General features: G+C 40.3%; 1 protein-coding gene across 2 annotated transcripts; it reads right to left on the minus strand.

Annotated features, from left to right (window-relative positions):
- Positions 1 to 1,572: 1,572 nt before the first annotated feature.
- SLN (sarcolipin) lies at positions 1,573 to 6,286 on the minus strand. 2 transcript variants are annotated; one of them, XM_011926664.1, is made up of 2 exons: positions 6,188 to 6,286; positions 1,573 to 2,200 (listed from the first exon to the last, which is right to left on the minus strand). In XM_011926664.1, exon 2 carries the CDS (start codon positions 2,123 to 2,125, stop codon positions 2,030 to 2,032), a length of 96 nt encoding a protein of 31 aa, XP_011782054.1. In that variant the 5' UTR covers positions 2,126 to 2,200; positions 6,188 to 6,286; the 3' UTR covers positions 1,573 to 2,029. The 2 variants fall into 2 exon arrangements, with proteins under 2 accessions (XP_011782054.1, XP_011782055.1); XM_011926665.1 differs by having other exon boundaries at positions 6,210 to 6,237.
- Positions 6,287 to 14,846: the final 8,560 nt, after the last annotated feature.

Consider the following 14,846-nt stretch of genomic DNA (forward strand, 5'->3'; position numbering starts at 1 on the left):
GGCCAGATGGTCCAACATCTGAAGGGAATGTTGTGGCTCTCCCCAACACACACACACACTTTCTCAAACACATACACAAACAGTAGGTTTTCTGCAAATAGGGGAAAGACCGCTAACCATCTACTAAGGGCCCTAGAGCCACCAGTCTGTGAGTACATGTGCTGCCTACTAAATCATTAGCAGTTGCACATCCATACGTGGAGTCTAACTGAAATTAGGAACAAGGCAGTGAGGACTATACACTGCTATTTCCCAATTTGGAGAGGAACCTCTCAAAATATAACATTTTTTTCTTTTGCTATTTGAAGATTCTTAATTCTGACTGCACATTAGAGTCACCTAGAGTTCTTCCAAAAAAGAATAACACTCAGGTTCACCCAAGGCTGAAAAATTAGAAACAACTAGGAATTGGGCTCAAGCTTGCGTGGTTTTGCTAAAGGTCCTCCAAGCGATTCTAATATGTTAATCCAAGGGTGGCAGTCTGGAAGGGCAGCACCGGCATCACTTAGGATCTTTTCCAAAATGTAGGCTCTCAGGCCCCACCCCAGACTGAATCAGTATCAGAATCAGAATGGAATTAGAATCTGCATTTAAATGAGACTTCCCAGTAATTCACAATCACATTGAATTTCGAGAAGCAAGGGTTGGTATCAGTAGATTCTCAACTCTGGCTACACAATGTAATCATCTAGAAAATATTTTTAGAGATTAATTGACTCTATTCCCCTGGGATTTTTATTTAATTGGTCTGAGAAGGACCCAGCCTCAGTATTTTGAAAAATTGCCCCTGGGATAATTGACTTTCTTTGAATGTAGCCAGGGTTAAGAACTATAATGCGATGTAGGCAATGCCTCAATGACAGGTCAAATTCTTGGCAAGAAATGCCTTCACGAAGGCAGCTTTGTAAGATAAGGTTTAACAACATTCCCTTTCTCCGTGGTTACCTCAGCATTGGCACAAATAGCGGATTTGGTCTGTCTAACATGGGGTGTTCTGGCAACATGTTTAAGAAACGTCTATTTTATATGTCTTTTATAAACATATAAGTTTGCATTCTCTATTTTCCTCCTTTTAGAACTGTAGCTGATTAAAGACTAGCTCCATTTGTGTAATAACAATAACCAAAATAGAATATGCTACTCTTAGGTACATGACTCATGTTCTTGTGTTACTTAGTGTAAATAATTTTAAATATTTATATGAAAACAAACATGAAGATATTATAAGGTAGAAAATACATTTCTCGTGGATTCTAAAGATAAAACACAAGACTTCAAAGAAATGTTGCACTTTTAGCTGGCAATTCAGGCTATGCTTCAGACCCCGTAGTGGAATGGATTTATTCTGCCTCTGCCCTTGAGACTAGTTTAGGGGAAAAGTTTGAGGAGCGCTGAACCAATGGAATTACTTGAAATATGACACAGTGTGTTGACTTGGTTTCAAATCTTCAGCAGTTGGAGCATCTTGGCTTACCTCAAATGCTAGAAATACGGTAGCACTTGTCATTCCAATCCCAGCCAAGGGTCAAATGCTCTGTCACACATGGAAGCTAAAATAAATTCTAGAAGTTGTTTTTGAAGTTGACTTAACTTTATTCACATGATAGCTGTAAGGGCTGACAAAGACTTGCTCTAACATTCCTTCTGGCAGGTTGAATTAGAGTTTGGTTGCAGACCATGTGGGTTGAAGGGATGTGTGGTGAGACAGATCAGGGGCTTGTAACAATCCTACATCATCATGAATACAGTTTAATTTTAACTTTGTGGCTTGTCTAACACATTTTCAGTTAAGAGCTGGGGAATAAATCTAACATTCACTGGCAAACACTTGGCAGCCCTTAGGAGCAGCATCTTTAGAGAACACATAATCAATCCTAGCACTACGCCATAGCAGACATTGTGAGTGCAGGTCACAGGTGCCCTCGGGTGGAGAATGGCATCCCATGACAATGACAGCAGTGGGGTCTCAGGGCATAGAGCAGGCAGCTCCAGAGCATCTCAGTCAGTCCCAGGACCATGGCATGGCCTCTCAGTACTGATAGGACCTCACAAGGAGCCACATAAGAATAACCGTAATCAAGACAATAGTGAAGTTGAGAAACAGCTCCCGGGTGTTTATCCCCATTTTCCCAGCGGCTTGGTGAGAACTTCAGGCAGACTTCTGAGGGCACACCAAGAACCTCTGGCTTGTCCTCACCTCCTAATAGAACATAACAAAGAAAACACAAGGAGATTAATGAGCATTCCTGTATAACAATGCTTGTCCTTTCCTCAAAGGAAACAGAAGTGTTGTGGAAAAGGAGAGTGTGATGGGCTAAATTGTATCCCCCAAAAATCTACATGTCAAAGCCGTAGCCCACAGTATCTCAGAATGCAACTGTGCTTGGAGATAGGGTCTTTTAAGAGGTAAATAAGTTAAAATGAGATAATTAAGGTAGGTCATAATCCAATATGACTAGTGTCTTTATCAGAAGAGATTAGGACACAGACACAGAGGGGAAGACTATGTGAAAACACAAGGAGAAGATGGGCATTTACAAGCCAAAGAAAGGACTCAAAAGAAACCAACTGTGCCAACACCTTGATCTGGGACATGTAGCCTCCTGACTGTCTTTGGACTGGAGACTTCCCTGAGTCTCCAGCCTACCAGCCCACCAGCCCACCAGCCCACCCTGCAGATTTTGGACTTGCCAGTCTCTGCAGTCGCACAAGCCAATTCCTTAAAAACAGACACCAATCCCCTCAACACAACACATTCAATTAGTTATGTTTCTCTGAAGAGCCCTAATGATTACAGACAGCCTGATTTTTCTGTCTAATGTCATAAAGACCACCATTTTTGTCCTGATTCTTTTTCCTGTGATGATCGTATTGGTGCTTTTCATAAAATGTGAAATATTACATTTTTCTTTCTCCAACTTCTGTGTGTGTTTGTGTGTGTGTGCATATGCATGTGTATACTTTTCTTAAGAGTATCAATAAGCAGGGGTACCAAAACAGAAAAACTTTATGGTTTAGTATTGTTCTTGCTTTGAATTATGTAGGTAAGCGGGATGCCATAATCTTTCAGGCCTCAGACTGCTGTAGGTCTTCATCTAACTCTATGGAAAGCAGAAAGTACTTTCAACAGCTGCATGGCCTCTGACAAGTCCTGCATTGGGCACACAGCCTACTGGGATCAACCAAAAGCCCCTCGCATAACAGGCATTCAGCCCAAAGAGCAAGTGTTAACTTCATGGGTACTTCTATTTCAACAAGGGCTTGTGCCAGCTATTTTTAGTCAGGTCCAGGATGTGCCTAGATTGTAAACATTTCAAAGAGCAGGAATGGTATCTTCATAGTATGTACAGATTGTCCATACAGGAAATCATACTTTGAGAACATATGCAATGACGTCATCAAATTATTGTCTTCAGTGAGATAGTTTACATTGCACATTATTCAGGCAGTCCAAATGAAATTAAAGATTTATGTATTTCGGATAATTAGATATTTATATCTTAGATTTTTAGGGCCAAAGTCTACTGTAGAGTGAAAGTTTAGGGAGAAAAGTTGTTTTGTTTGTTTGCTAAAGGTGAGAGTTCCAGAGGCTGAAAGGGTTGTTAGCAAGCTTTTGGTCTGAGTGGTATTTTTTAACTATCTAACATGACTGAATTATTCATTGTAATTACTGTATTGATTATATTATCAATGAACCAAATTATTAATTGCATAAATGCCAACTGAATAATCATTTTTCATATTGTGTAACTGGCATAACATACAGGTTCAGCCAGGCATGGCAGTGGGTACCTGTAGTCCTAGCTACTTGGGAAGCTGAGGTGGGAGGATTCCTTGAGCCTAAGAGTTTAAGACCAGCCTAGGCAACATAATGAGACCCTGTCTCAAAAAAAAAATACAAGTTCAAATCAGATGGTGCCAACCAGCAAATATATAGCCAAATGATGACAGATTTATGTTTCATCTCCCTTTTAATTGTTATCCATCTTTTAAACCTCAGCATGAAGGAAATAGTAAATTGCCAATGAAAACCATCACAAATGGCTGGGCATGGCGGCTCATTCCTCTAATGAGCACTTTGGGAGGCTTGCACATTATTCAGGCAGTCTAATAATGAGTGGGAGGATCACTTGAGCCTAGGAGTTCAAGACCAGCCTGGATAACATAGCAAGACCCTGTCTCTCCAAGAAAATAAAAAGGGGAAAAAATGGAAAATCTTTACAAAGATTTTCTTGGAGGAGAAAGTAAACAGAAGAAAATGAATATATCAAGGAAAAAGGATTTATGAGAATGTACAAAAGAGCAGAGGAGAACAGAAAGGTAATGAGTCTTACCAAGGTGCCTGGAGGCAAAGGAATGAGAAATGAAGACAGACTCTTTCTTATAGACTTATCAATGAAATAAAACCCTAGTCCAAATGTCCATTTATTTGGGTAAGTTCTCAAGAAATGCAGAAAATATGAAGCCTGGCTTATAATGATCAAAACAATTCAATTCAAGGAGGGCAAAACAACGGTCCCACCAAATCTGCCTATTAAATTAAGCTGTTAAGTCACAGGAATCATGGATAGTGATCCAACAGGATATACTCAGAAAATGAGAAAAATACTATTGAAAGCTGTTCCACAGCTCTGTTCATGTTACCTTCACAACAACGCAGGCAAGTGTTACTGCAGTTTTTATCTTTCTCGAGATTGCAGCTGAGAAAGTGACTTTTAGAGAGAGGAGATTAAGATGTTTGTGTAATGACAGATAACAAGTTAGAGGCAAAGCTAGAATTAGCAGACTGGAACTAGTTACTAGAATTGTGGTCACTTCCTAGGAGTTATGACACAATTGAATTATCACTGCAATTAACTGGCCTGGCTAAACAAAGTTAGCATAAATTTTCTACCACTTTGGAAAACAATTTGGCTTTCTTAGAATTAATGGTGAAAATGTTCATTCTCTAATATCTAGCATTTCACTTCTACCTTAAGACATTCAAGGACGTGTGTGCCAGGTTACATAAACAAAGAGGTTCACAGCAATATTATCACAATAACTCCAAACTGGAAACAACTCAAATGTTTATCAACAGCAGAATGGATGATAAATTGTGGTATATTCATACATTTTAATTTTATAAAGCAAAGAAAACGTATGAACTGTAGCTACACACAAAATGGGTAGATCTCACAAATATAACTGTTGGGTGGAAGAAGAATTTACAAAAGAAACAGAATATGACTTCATTTATATGAAGTCAAAAATAGGGAGGTTAATCATATTGTTTAGGAATGCAGATGTAGATGGTCAAACTATAAAGAATAACAGGGACAAGAGGATCCCAACATCTGAGGCAGAAGGGCAGAATGGGGGTTGATCAGGAATGGGCTTCTGGGTGCTGGCAGTGGTCTGTTTCTTGACCTGGATGATAATTATAGAAGTGTTGCCTTTTAGTTACTATTTAAACTGTATATGTTTATGCACTCTTTACATTTTTTTTTCAGTCATCTCTGAATTAGCAGGCTACCCATCACACTTCTTTCTTTCTTGGGATTTACTTCTTACTACTTCTTGCACTTTAATGGTGACCTTAAGTATTTATTGTTTTATGTGATTTTAGAAGAATAAAACATAAAGAGTTAAGGTGAGAATTTCTAGTGAATTCAATTCAATCAACACATATACTAACGGTAAGGTGTGGCGTGAACATTCCTTTCACACACATTTATACATGAACCAGTTAGGCAGAAATTCAGATCAGCCAAATTCCATTTTTCTGCTGTTAACCCATAAAGACACTTTGGGTTTCATTTTAAACATTCCCTGAAGTCAAGGTCATGCTATATGATCCAGTGATTGCAAGTGGATGAACTAAAACCCAAAAAAGCTCTGAATAAATTGTACAGGAAGTTTGACATTGGTTTTCTTTGAATGGAGACTTAGAGAAGATAGCAAACAGACCTTCTTCCATAATACAAAAAAAAATTTGTTTTTTAACTAGGAAGGGAGAAAATGCATACCCTTAGGAGAAAGAAAAGGAAAACAGAAAGCAGTAGTATTCACTTTATACCTTAAGGCATGCTGTATACAAGGGGCATTGCCTATTTCATTAAGAAATGTAAACATTCCTCTGCCTTTCTCATTTGCAGCTTGTACACACACACACACCATATGCTAAGCATAAAAATCCTGCAGTTACCTGAAGAGGATCAAAGACACACCCTGGCTATAGCAGGTTTCTCCTCGCTGTCTCCAACTTCAGCTCCAACTCCTTCTCCCCTCCCAGGCTGTCTGGACTCCTGGACTCTGGGCAGTGCCTAAAGTAGTCCGTGGAAGCTGGCAATCACTGTGATGTCACTGATGAAACATCTCAAAAGAACACCCTCCGAAGGTTCGAGGCTATTTGTGTTCAGTGGGACATGGGAATATATTGACTAAGACTCTGTTCCTTTGGCTGCCAATTTGCCACTACCAGGATTTAAAAACCTTCTGTTTCCAGTTGACTTAGTGCAATTGATGTGGGTTTTAAATGTATCTTTTACATCTTCATGAATATCTTTAACATGTCTTTAAAACATCATAAACCAAGAATGATAGACTAATTTTAACTAATTGATGCTGCATTTGACTGCTCTCCCTAGTCAGCATGTGAGGTATAAAAATGTGACTTCATTTTACCACCCATATCTTTAGTTATTTGAAATGTGAAGAGTTTGCTGCTTTACACCCACACACATGCACAGCCATACACACACACACACACGCACAGCCATACACACACACACACACACACACTCCAGAATTCAATAGGCATCTTTAGCTCTTTCAAAACTGACTTTAGTCCAAGCAGTGAAAGCTATCCCCTCAGTCACCTGCTCCACATAACTTTCCAGCTAAGCTGTGCGTTGCAAGTTTACACGTGGATCTACAGTTTCATCTGAAACAGCCGAGGAAGTCATGGTTTGTATATCTCTGTCAATAAATTAATAGAGCAGTAAACTCACACAGTTCAACTCAGTTATTTGGATAGAGTGGGGGTGGAAGGAGAACTGGGTAAAATTAGTGGAAAATGTGAATTATAGAATATATGTGAATGAAAGACAAGTATTATATAACTTTCTAATACAAACATTGACTAAAATTAGACTAAGATGAGTTTGTAACCAACATGTCACATGTTTGAAGCCCCTGAAGTGTTTAATTAGACTTGAAAGCAGATCAATTAAGTACTTTAAACATGACCCTAGCAATTGTGTTTGCTCAGCAGATCCTTTATAGATAATAGAGGAAATCTCCCCCTCTGAATTCCCAGTTAGGGTCAATCAAAATAATGCATTCCCAAAAGGCATAAACAAACGAAATTCTCTGTGTAGTTGTGCCCATAGTGAAACCTTTCCGTCCATTCCTCATACCACAGAGACATTACCAAAACAAGACTTTCCATTTCGTTTCCTCATTTTAACATAAGCTTAGCGATGGGTAATCTTAATACAACATTCTGTCGCCACTTGTCTTGTGAAAAGAGAGCTTGCTGAAGTGACAGAAAGTGTATAATAATTATAGTGCAATCGAACATTGGCAGTTATCTGTTGCCATCTGGCAAACTCCTTGAATGTAGTCAGAGTGCTGTCTTCTGCCTCCAAGCTCTCACCAGATTGTTTGCCAGGCTGGGAATGTTTTCCTAGTTACCAAGCCACACCTGTCTCTTTTTGTAATCACTCAAAATTATTTTTTGTTGAATTAAAAAGCTATATATTTATTGTAGGACATGTGAAACTAGATTAAAGTATTTAAAATTTTTAAATTACTTTTAATCTCATCACCCAAAGGGAAACAAAAAAAAAAACTTTACATTACTTTTTTTTTTTTTGAGATGGAGTTTCGCTCTTGTCACCCAGGCTGGAGTACAGTGGCACGATCTCAGCTCACTGCAACCTCTGCCTCCCAGGTTCGAGCAATTCTCCTACCTCAGCCTCCTGAGTAGCTGGGATTACAGGCATGCACCACTATGCCTGGCTAATTTTTGTATTTTCAGTAGAGACGGGGCTTCACCATGTTGGCCAGGCTGGCTGTGAACTCCTGACCTCAGGTGATCCAACAGTCTCAGCCTCCCAAAGTGCTAGGATTATAGGTGTGAGTCACTGTGCCCGGCCTACATTACTTTTTATTCATCTGTTTGAGGCTACATAGGCACAATCTCAAATTCCCAGGATATTTTTGGTAAAAGAATCTGAAACTTGAAAACTTTTTTCTTAATTCATTTGGAATCAAATTATTTGTAGTATATCATGTGTTGGTATTAGGTTTATGGGATGAGCATTTATTTTGTACATGTCAGATTATGAATTAGCTCTACAATATTTAAAATGTTAAATACAAAAGAGAAATGTTAACATATCACCAAAACAGCTCTCCAGTGCTGTCATTTCGTTGAATTAGTCAATTTCAAAGTAACTTAGAAGAAAAATTCTACTTCTTATTTGACCGAATCGATGGGTCCGTCCGGTTTGCCTCATTTAAGCATGTCTAATGCTGCACAAAGGACAACTGTGCCCAGTGCATTGACAAATTCCCAGACTTTAGAAGCTTCTGAAAATTAGTGGTTTCTTCTGTGATGTCAAGAGATTGGGATTACACTTGGAACATAGTTGTCACTAGTTTAGCCTTACCCTCTCCAGAAACACGTGCAAGCCGCCCCAAATCACCTGACAACTATTCAAAGGCATAAGGAGGGTTTAACCCTCAGGATCTGCAGTTCTGCTAAAAAAAAAATAAAAAATAAAAATCTTGTTTCCTGCAAGGAACCAAAATAAAATAAAAATAAAATCAACATTATTTTTTAAAAAATCAATATTATTCTCATTTAAGAAGTTGAGAATGGCAACATTTCAGACCTCAGTACCAAAGCATATTCATCCCTTGCAATTAACATTACTTAACTCTGCTAATACTTTCCTTCCTGAGAGCAATTCCCGTGACTTAGCAGCATTCATTTCATATCAACTTTCTTTCAAGATACTTCTCTGCCCATTGGCAGGGCGACAATCTAAATAAACTTTGACATTATTTCTCTGCCTATTAATCTAGAACTTAGCCAATGGCCAAAAATGTTAAGAAAACAACATTCACATTGACACTGGCACTGAATCTCTAATTGATATTTATCTCCCCTCCACCATCACCATATACATTCTCAGCTGTAAAAATGGCATCCTTTGAGAATCAGTGCTGAGCTCTTGTGCCTGATTGATTAGTTGCTAAACTAGCTCGTTTCATGTACTCCCCTCTTCAACCCACCTTTTTACTCTGAGAACTGAAAAGTGAAGACCTACGTCAGTCCTAGAATTCTACAAGTCTGCAACATGATGGGAGAAGTCAGCAAGGCCTTGATGAAGGCGATAAGCTCTTAGCACATCGCAGTATCGAGCATGATCGTCTCAGTGGCCTTCTCACTTTGCCATCTTCACATCCAGCTAGTCATGGAGCTGGGGAGAAAGACAGCAGCAGCTTTCTGCTACTCTCCCTCACTTTCCCAAACACATGAGTGAGCGCATGCCCAGAGAGAAAAGAAAACCCTACTTCCTGAAGTTTTCTCCATGTCACTATTGCCACAATCATCATCTAAGCCCTGCCCTTCTGGTCACAGGGAAAGCCCACGCGAAAGTCATGAAGAAGCTTAAGTGGCCACTGGCAGGTCAACACAATACTGCTAATTCAAGCACTTTAGCCCAAGCCACCTGTGGGAAAGTGGAAAGCAAATGGACCTTGAAGTGACGAAAGCCTATGTTCATATTCTAAATTTTCCACTTACTGAGTAACATTAAGAAAATGATTTATCCTTTCTGGGCCTCAGTGTCCCCATCTATAATATGGTAATACTAATATCCCTCAAAGATTTGTGGTCAAGATCCAATTGATAATGTAAGTAAAATCAACTTGTTCCTTTCCATCACTAAGATTTGATACTACACCAATGTGAGTAAAAACAAGCACAGAGCCTGCGGGGTCATAAGTTAAACGATGCTAGTTGTTTGGGTTTTTTTCAATCCTAATCATTAAAAGTAAATAAATAAACGACAAGGAGGAACTCCTTTCTCTTAGACAAGTACAAAGCTTCTCTTTTCATTTATGACCAAAGGAGAATGGGTTGAGTGTCACTTCATCTAAAAATTCTGTGAAACATTCACTAATATAAGGACTGACTTTAGCCCAGACAGTCAATGGAGTGCATGGAGTTGAAACAAGCTTGACTTTCTTGACTCTGTCTCTCTCCTGCCACCTGTGTGTCCCTCAGATGCTGCCCCTCCACTACAGAGCAGAGGGGATGCACAGCAGAAGGCCAAGTCATCAGCTTTGCCATTACTTCTGCAATTGTTCAACTGGTATCAAGTAAGCAGTACTAAATACACAGCATTGTTCTAGTCACACAGGAAATAATAATGACACGGAGTAGGGCTACTGCCCCCCAAAAGAAGAAGATTAAGAAAAGTAGACACTATTCATAGTAGCCCAGTTATGGAATTAACCTGTGTCCATCAACAGATGAATGGATAAAGAAAGTGTCATCTATATACACAATGGAATACTATTCAGCCTTTAAAAAGAAGGAAAATATTAGAGAACATGCTGCTAAGGGAAATAAGCCAGACACGACAAATACTGCATGTTCTTACTTATATGTGGAATCTGAAACAATCAAACTCATAGAAGCAGAGTAGAATGGTGGTTACAGAGACTGGGGAAAGGGGTTAATGGGGAGATGATGGTCAAAGGATACAAGGTCTCAGGAAGAATAAATTTATTTTAGGCCTATTGCGCAGGATGATGAATATAGTTAATAACGGTGTATTGTATGTTTCAAAACCACTAACAGTAAATTCAAATGTTCTCACCATGAAAAATGGTATTTGATGTAATGGATATGTTAATTAGCTTGATTTAATTGTTCCACATTTAGTACCTTATAAATATCTACAACCACCAATTGTCAATTTACAATAAAATTAATTTTTTTTTTAAAAGGGGTGGCCAGCTGCGGTGACTCGTGCTTGTAATCCCAGCACTTTGAGAGGCCAAGACGGGTGGATCACTTGAGGTCAGGAGTTCAACACTAGCCTGGCCAACATGGTGAAACCCCATCTCTACTAAAACAAAAATTAGCCAGGCGTGGTGGCACGCGCCTCTAGTCCCAGCTACTCAGAGGGCTGAGGCAAGAGAATTGCTTGAACCTGGGAGGCAGAGGTTTCAGTGAGCTGAGATTGTACCAGTGCACTCCAGCCTGAGTGACAGAGCGACACTCCGTCTCAAAAAAAATAAAATAAAACAAAAAGAAAGGGGCAAAAAAAATTAGAATACAAGACAGTGTGAGAGAGGTGGCATCAGAATGACATCAGGAAAGACAATAGGAGTGCCTGGGTGGGAGAGATCTCTTTCTCCTGAGATGAAAAGAAATCAGAGCAACTTCTTACAAAGCACAGAGAGTGGTACCAAAGATGAAGCAGACTCATGAATGATCAACTAGAAGACTAGAGTTGAGCCTCAAAAAGAGAAAAAAGCTACTAAAGCAAAATAATAATAATAATAACCACAACAACGTCAACTAGCACTTACTAAACATGAATCACCTTATTTAATTCCTTCAACAATCCTGTGAGGTGGGTACAACATTCCTATTCCATGGAGGAGAAAACTCCGGCCCAGAGAGGCTGTACCTTGATAAGTCAAAGAGTGTATAAGTGACAGAACTGAGATTTAAAACTTTTGGACCTAGCCCTGAGCTCTAACCACTACATGATAGTGCATTCAGCACAACCATGAAAGCATCCTCCACCTCCTTTTGATTGTGCACGTTATTGATAAAAAATTTTACTGTGATCACTGACAGAAAACTTAGGTATTTTTAATAGATTATGTGCAGGTGCTACTATACTAATTTACTATGCAGCACACTAATAAACATTTTAAAATATGAGGCCAGGTGCAGTGGCTCACACCGGTAATCCCAGCACTTTGGGAGGCTGAGGCGGGTGGATCACTTGAGATCAAGAGTTTGAGACCAGTCTAGCCAACATGGTGAAACCCCATCTCTACTCAAAATACAAAAATTAGCCGGGCATAGTGGCAGATGCCTGTGATCCCAGCTACTCAGGAGGCTGAGGTGTGAGAATCGCTTGAACCTGGGAGGTGGAGGTTGCAGTGAACCAAGACTGCACCACTGCACTCCAGCCTGGGGGATAGAGCAAGACTCTATCTCAAAAATAAATAAATAAATATGTGAAATATGAGGCGCAAAGCAAGAGAAATTAAAAGTCTCTTTGTTTGTTTGTTTCTCCCCATCAGGAGACTACTTTTCCCCCATGCAGAGACCTCTGCAATACTCTATCGCACCTAAAAAAGAATGCCATAAAATTTAGCTTTTGGTTACACATTGAATCCTGGCAGGTGAACAATAAATCCTCGTTGAAAATATAAATGATTATTACCTGTGTCATTACCCACTTGTGACAACTGTGATTTTTGTCTCACTAACTGAATTTAAACTTCAAAGGCACAATTGCTTGTATTTCTTTCGTTTCTCTAGCTGTGCCCCGAACCAGTGAAGAAGCAGAGTAGATGCTCCAAAACGCATAGCATTGATGCATTTTGAATGATGCATTTTGAGTGATGGAGGCTGAGCCCCCATCACTTCACATCCCTGCTGATGTCCACATGTGTCTGAGCATGGCAAACGTCAATGGGGAAGTCAAGGTCAACATCAAAGCTACTCATACATGGACCTCAAAGCCTCCAAGGAGAAACTCCTCTGAAGGGAATTGAATCAAGAAGATACACATGGGGCCAGGCGTGGTGGCTTATACTTATAATCCCAGCACTTTGGGAGATCATCTAAGGTCAGGAGTTCAAGACCAGCCTGGTCAATGTGGTGAAACCCCATCTCTACTAAAAATACAAAAAAAAAAAATCTGCCAGGCGTGGTGGTGCACACCTGTAGTCCTAGCTACTTGGGAGGCTGAGGCAGGAGAATCAATTGAACCTGGGAGGCAGAGGTTGCAGTGAACCAAGGTGGCACCATTGCACTCCAGCCTGGGTGACGGACTCCATCTCAAAAAAAAAAAAGATACACAAGGGTTAGTAACAGGGAGAACAGACTATGCTTCCATAGCAGGGAACACACCTTCCCTGTGTTAGTTCAGTCCCGTGAGAAGCAGATGCCAAGATGACACTAAGTGTGCAAAAGAAAAACATATTAAGGGAAATGACTCTGAGAGAAAATAGGAGGGAGTGGGGAAACTGAGCTAGTCATCAAACAGCAATCCAGGTCTGACCCCAAGAGGAGAGAGGGCAAGGGGACAAGAAGACTGGACGGCAGCATCTTAGACGGCAGTGCTAGGGAAAGTCCGACAGGGCCATCAGGAAACCTCAAATCAAAATCTCCCGTTACAGGTGCTCCGTGTCTCCCAGGGATAAGTCAGCCTTAGTGTTCCTCCCATGCTCAGTTATCGACTGGGAGCAGCCTGTGGGAAGCTGGCCTCCGTGTAAACATGATTGTGATTTCAGAGCACAGCAGCTGGGCCCACCTCCATTATGGTGCAGTCAGTTCTGAGAGGTGCATTCCTATAGCCGCCACACTGACATTCTGCCCATTCTACTTCTCTAGAGCCTGACCTGGTAGGGGAGAGGACTATGGGAAAAACTCCATAACTCTTTACTCTTTAACAACTAACCTCAACAGCATGTAGCACTGAAAGGGAGAGAGAGATTCTCCCTGCAAGTGTCATCTCGCAGACCTCAGCCTATCCACAGAACCAGTGGTGTAATGTCCTTCAATGGAAGTGTCACGGAGCCTGGCAGAAGCAGCAAGACTGTCCAATAATTACTCACCTGCCGTTTATATTAATCTCTGCAGGCCTCAGCAGCAGACAGTAGCAGAGAAGAGCCAGAGCTCAAGAGCAAGAAAATGACAGGCCGCATGTGATAGCGGACAGTACTTGTTCATGAGCCCACGTGAGCCACCCCCGAAGTTGCTGGAAATAATCAGGAGGAACATTATAGTGGTATGGAGTCTTGCATAATAGGTGGGAAAAAGGGCCAAAAAAAAATATGTGTTACTCCTATTTATAATAACTCATTTTAAGTCCTGGATTGGTGAGCTGACACCTGTTAGCATTATTTGACTTGGAACCATTTAAACTCTTCTTCTCTGGAACGAGTATATTTCTGCTCTATAAGAAGATTCTGTAAACAAACGGCTTTCTCTCAGCACATTAAACATAGTTACCACGGGGAAAAAAAGAAAAAAAGCAGCCAAGAATACGTTTACTACTAGGCTAATACCATCTGCCCTCAGAACACTTCCAGATTTCAGATTGGCTTTGTTATTTTTTGGACGGGAAATAAGAATTCAGCAGTCTTTTGATGTGCTGTTACTGAACTGTTCAGGGAGATTCTAGCCAGACATGCCCACTTGAAACATGCTGTTCCTTTGTGAATTTGATCAAGGGTATTTTCACTGAATCTCTTCTGGGAATCTGTCAGTCAGAATAACACAATTGTAGTTACAGCAAGAATAATAAGGACCAGATAAAATTGCTTGTTGTTCTCTGTGAACAAGTTCATTTGGCTTTAGCTTTTGGCTATTAAAGCAGAGAGAATAGAGTCCTGAAGAATCATGAAAATCTGTCTCTGCTCTCTGTGTGAGTAATGAGAAAACTGAACTGCCCGTTTGCAGCAATGTGGAAGAAGATTACTGGATCCAAGCTCCAGGCTAGGTTTCCTTTTGGATTAGGGACATGCTATCTCACAAGGCAATCAGGCGAATGTTCGACAGGCTGGGGAGTAACCCAACCTTTTACACTTTT

Source organism: Colobus angolensis, unplaced genomic scaffold, assembly GCF_000951035.1.
Source record: "Colobus angolensis palliatus isolate OR3802 unplaced genomic scaffold, Cang.pa_1.0 Scaffold7, whole genome shotgun sequence".
NCBI classification, from domain to species: domain Eukaryota; kingdom Metazoa; phylum Chordata; class Mammalia; order Primates; family Cercopithecidae; genus Colobus; species Colobus angolensis.

Coding starts and splice junctions, on each gene's coding strand:
- SLN (XM_011926664.1), bottom strand. CDS start 2,125: ATGGGGATAAACACCCGGGAGCTGTTTCTCAACTTCACTATTGTCTTG.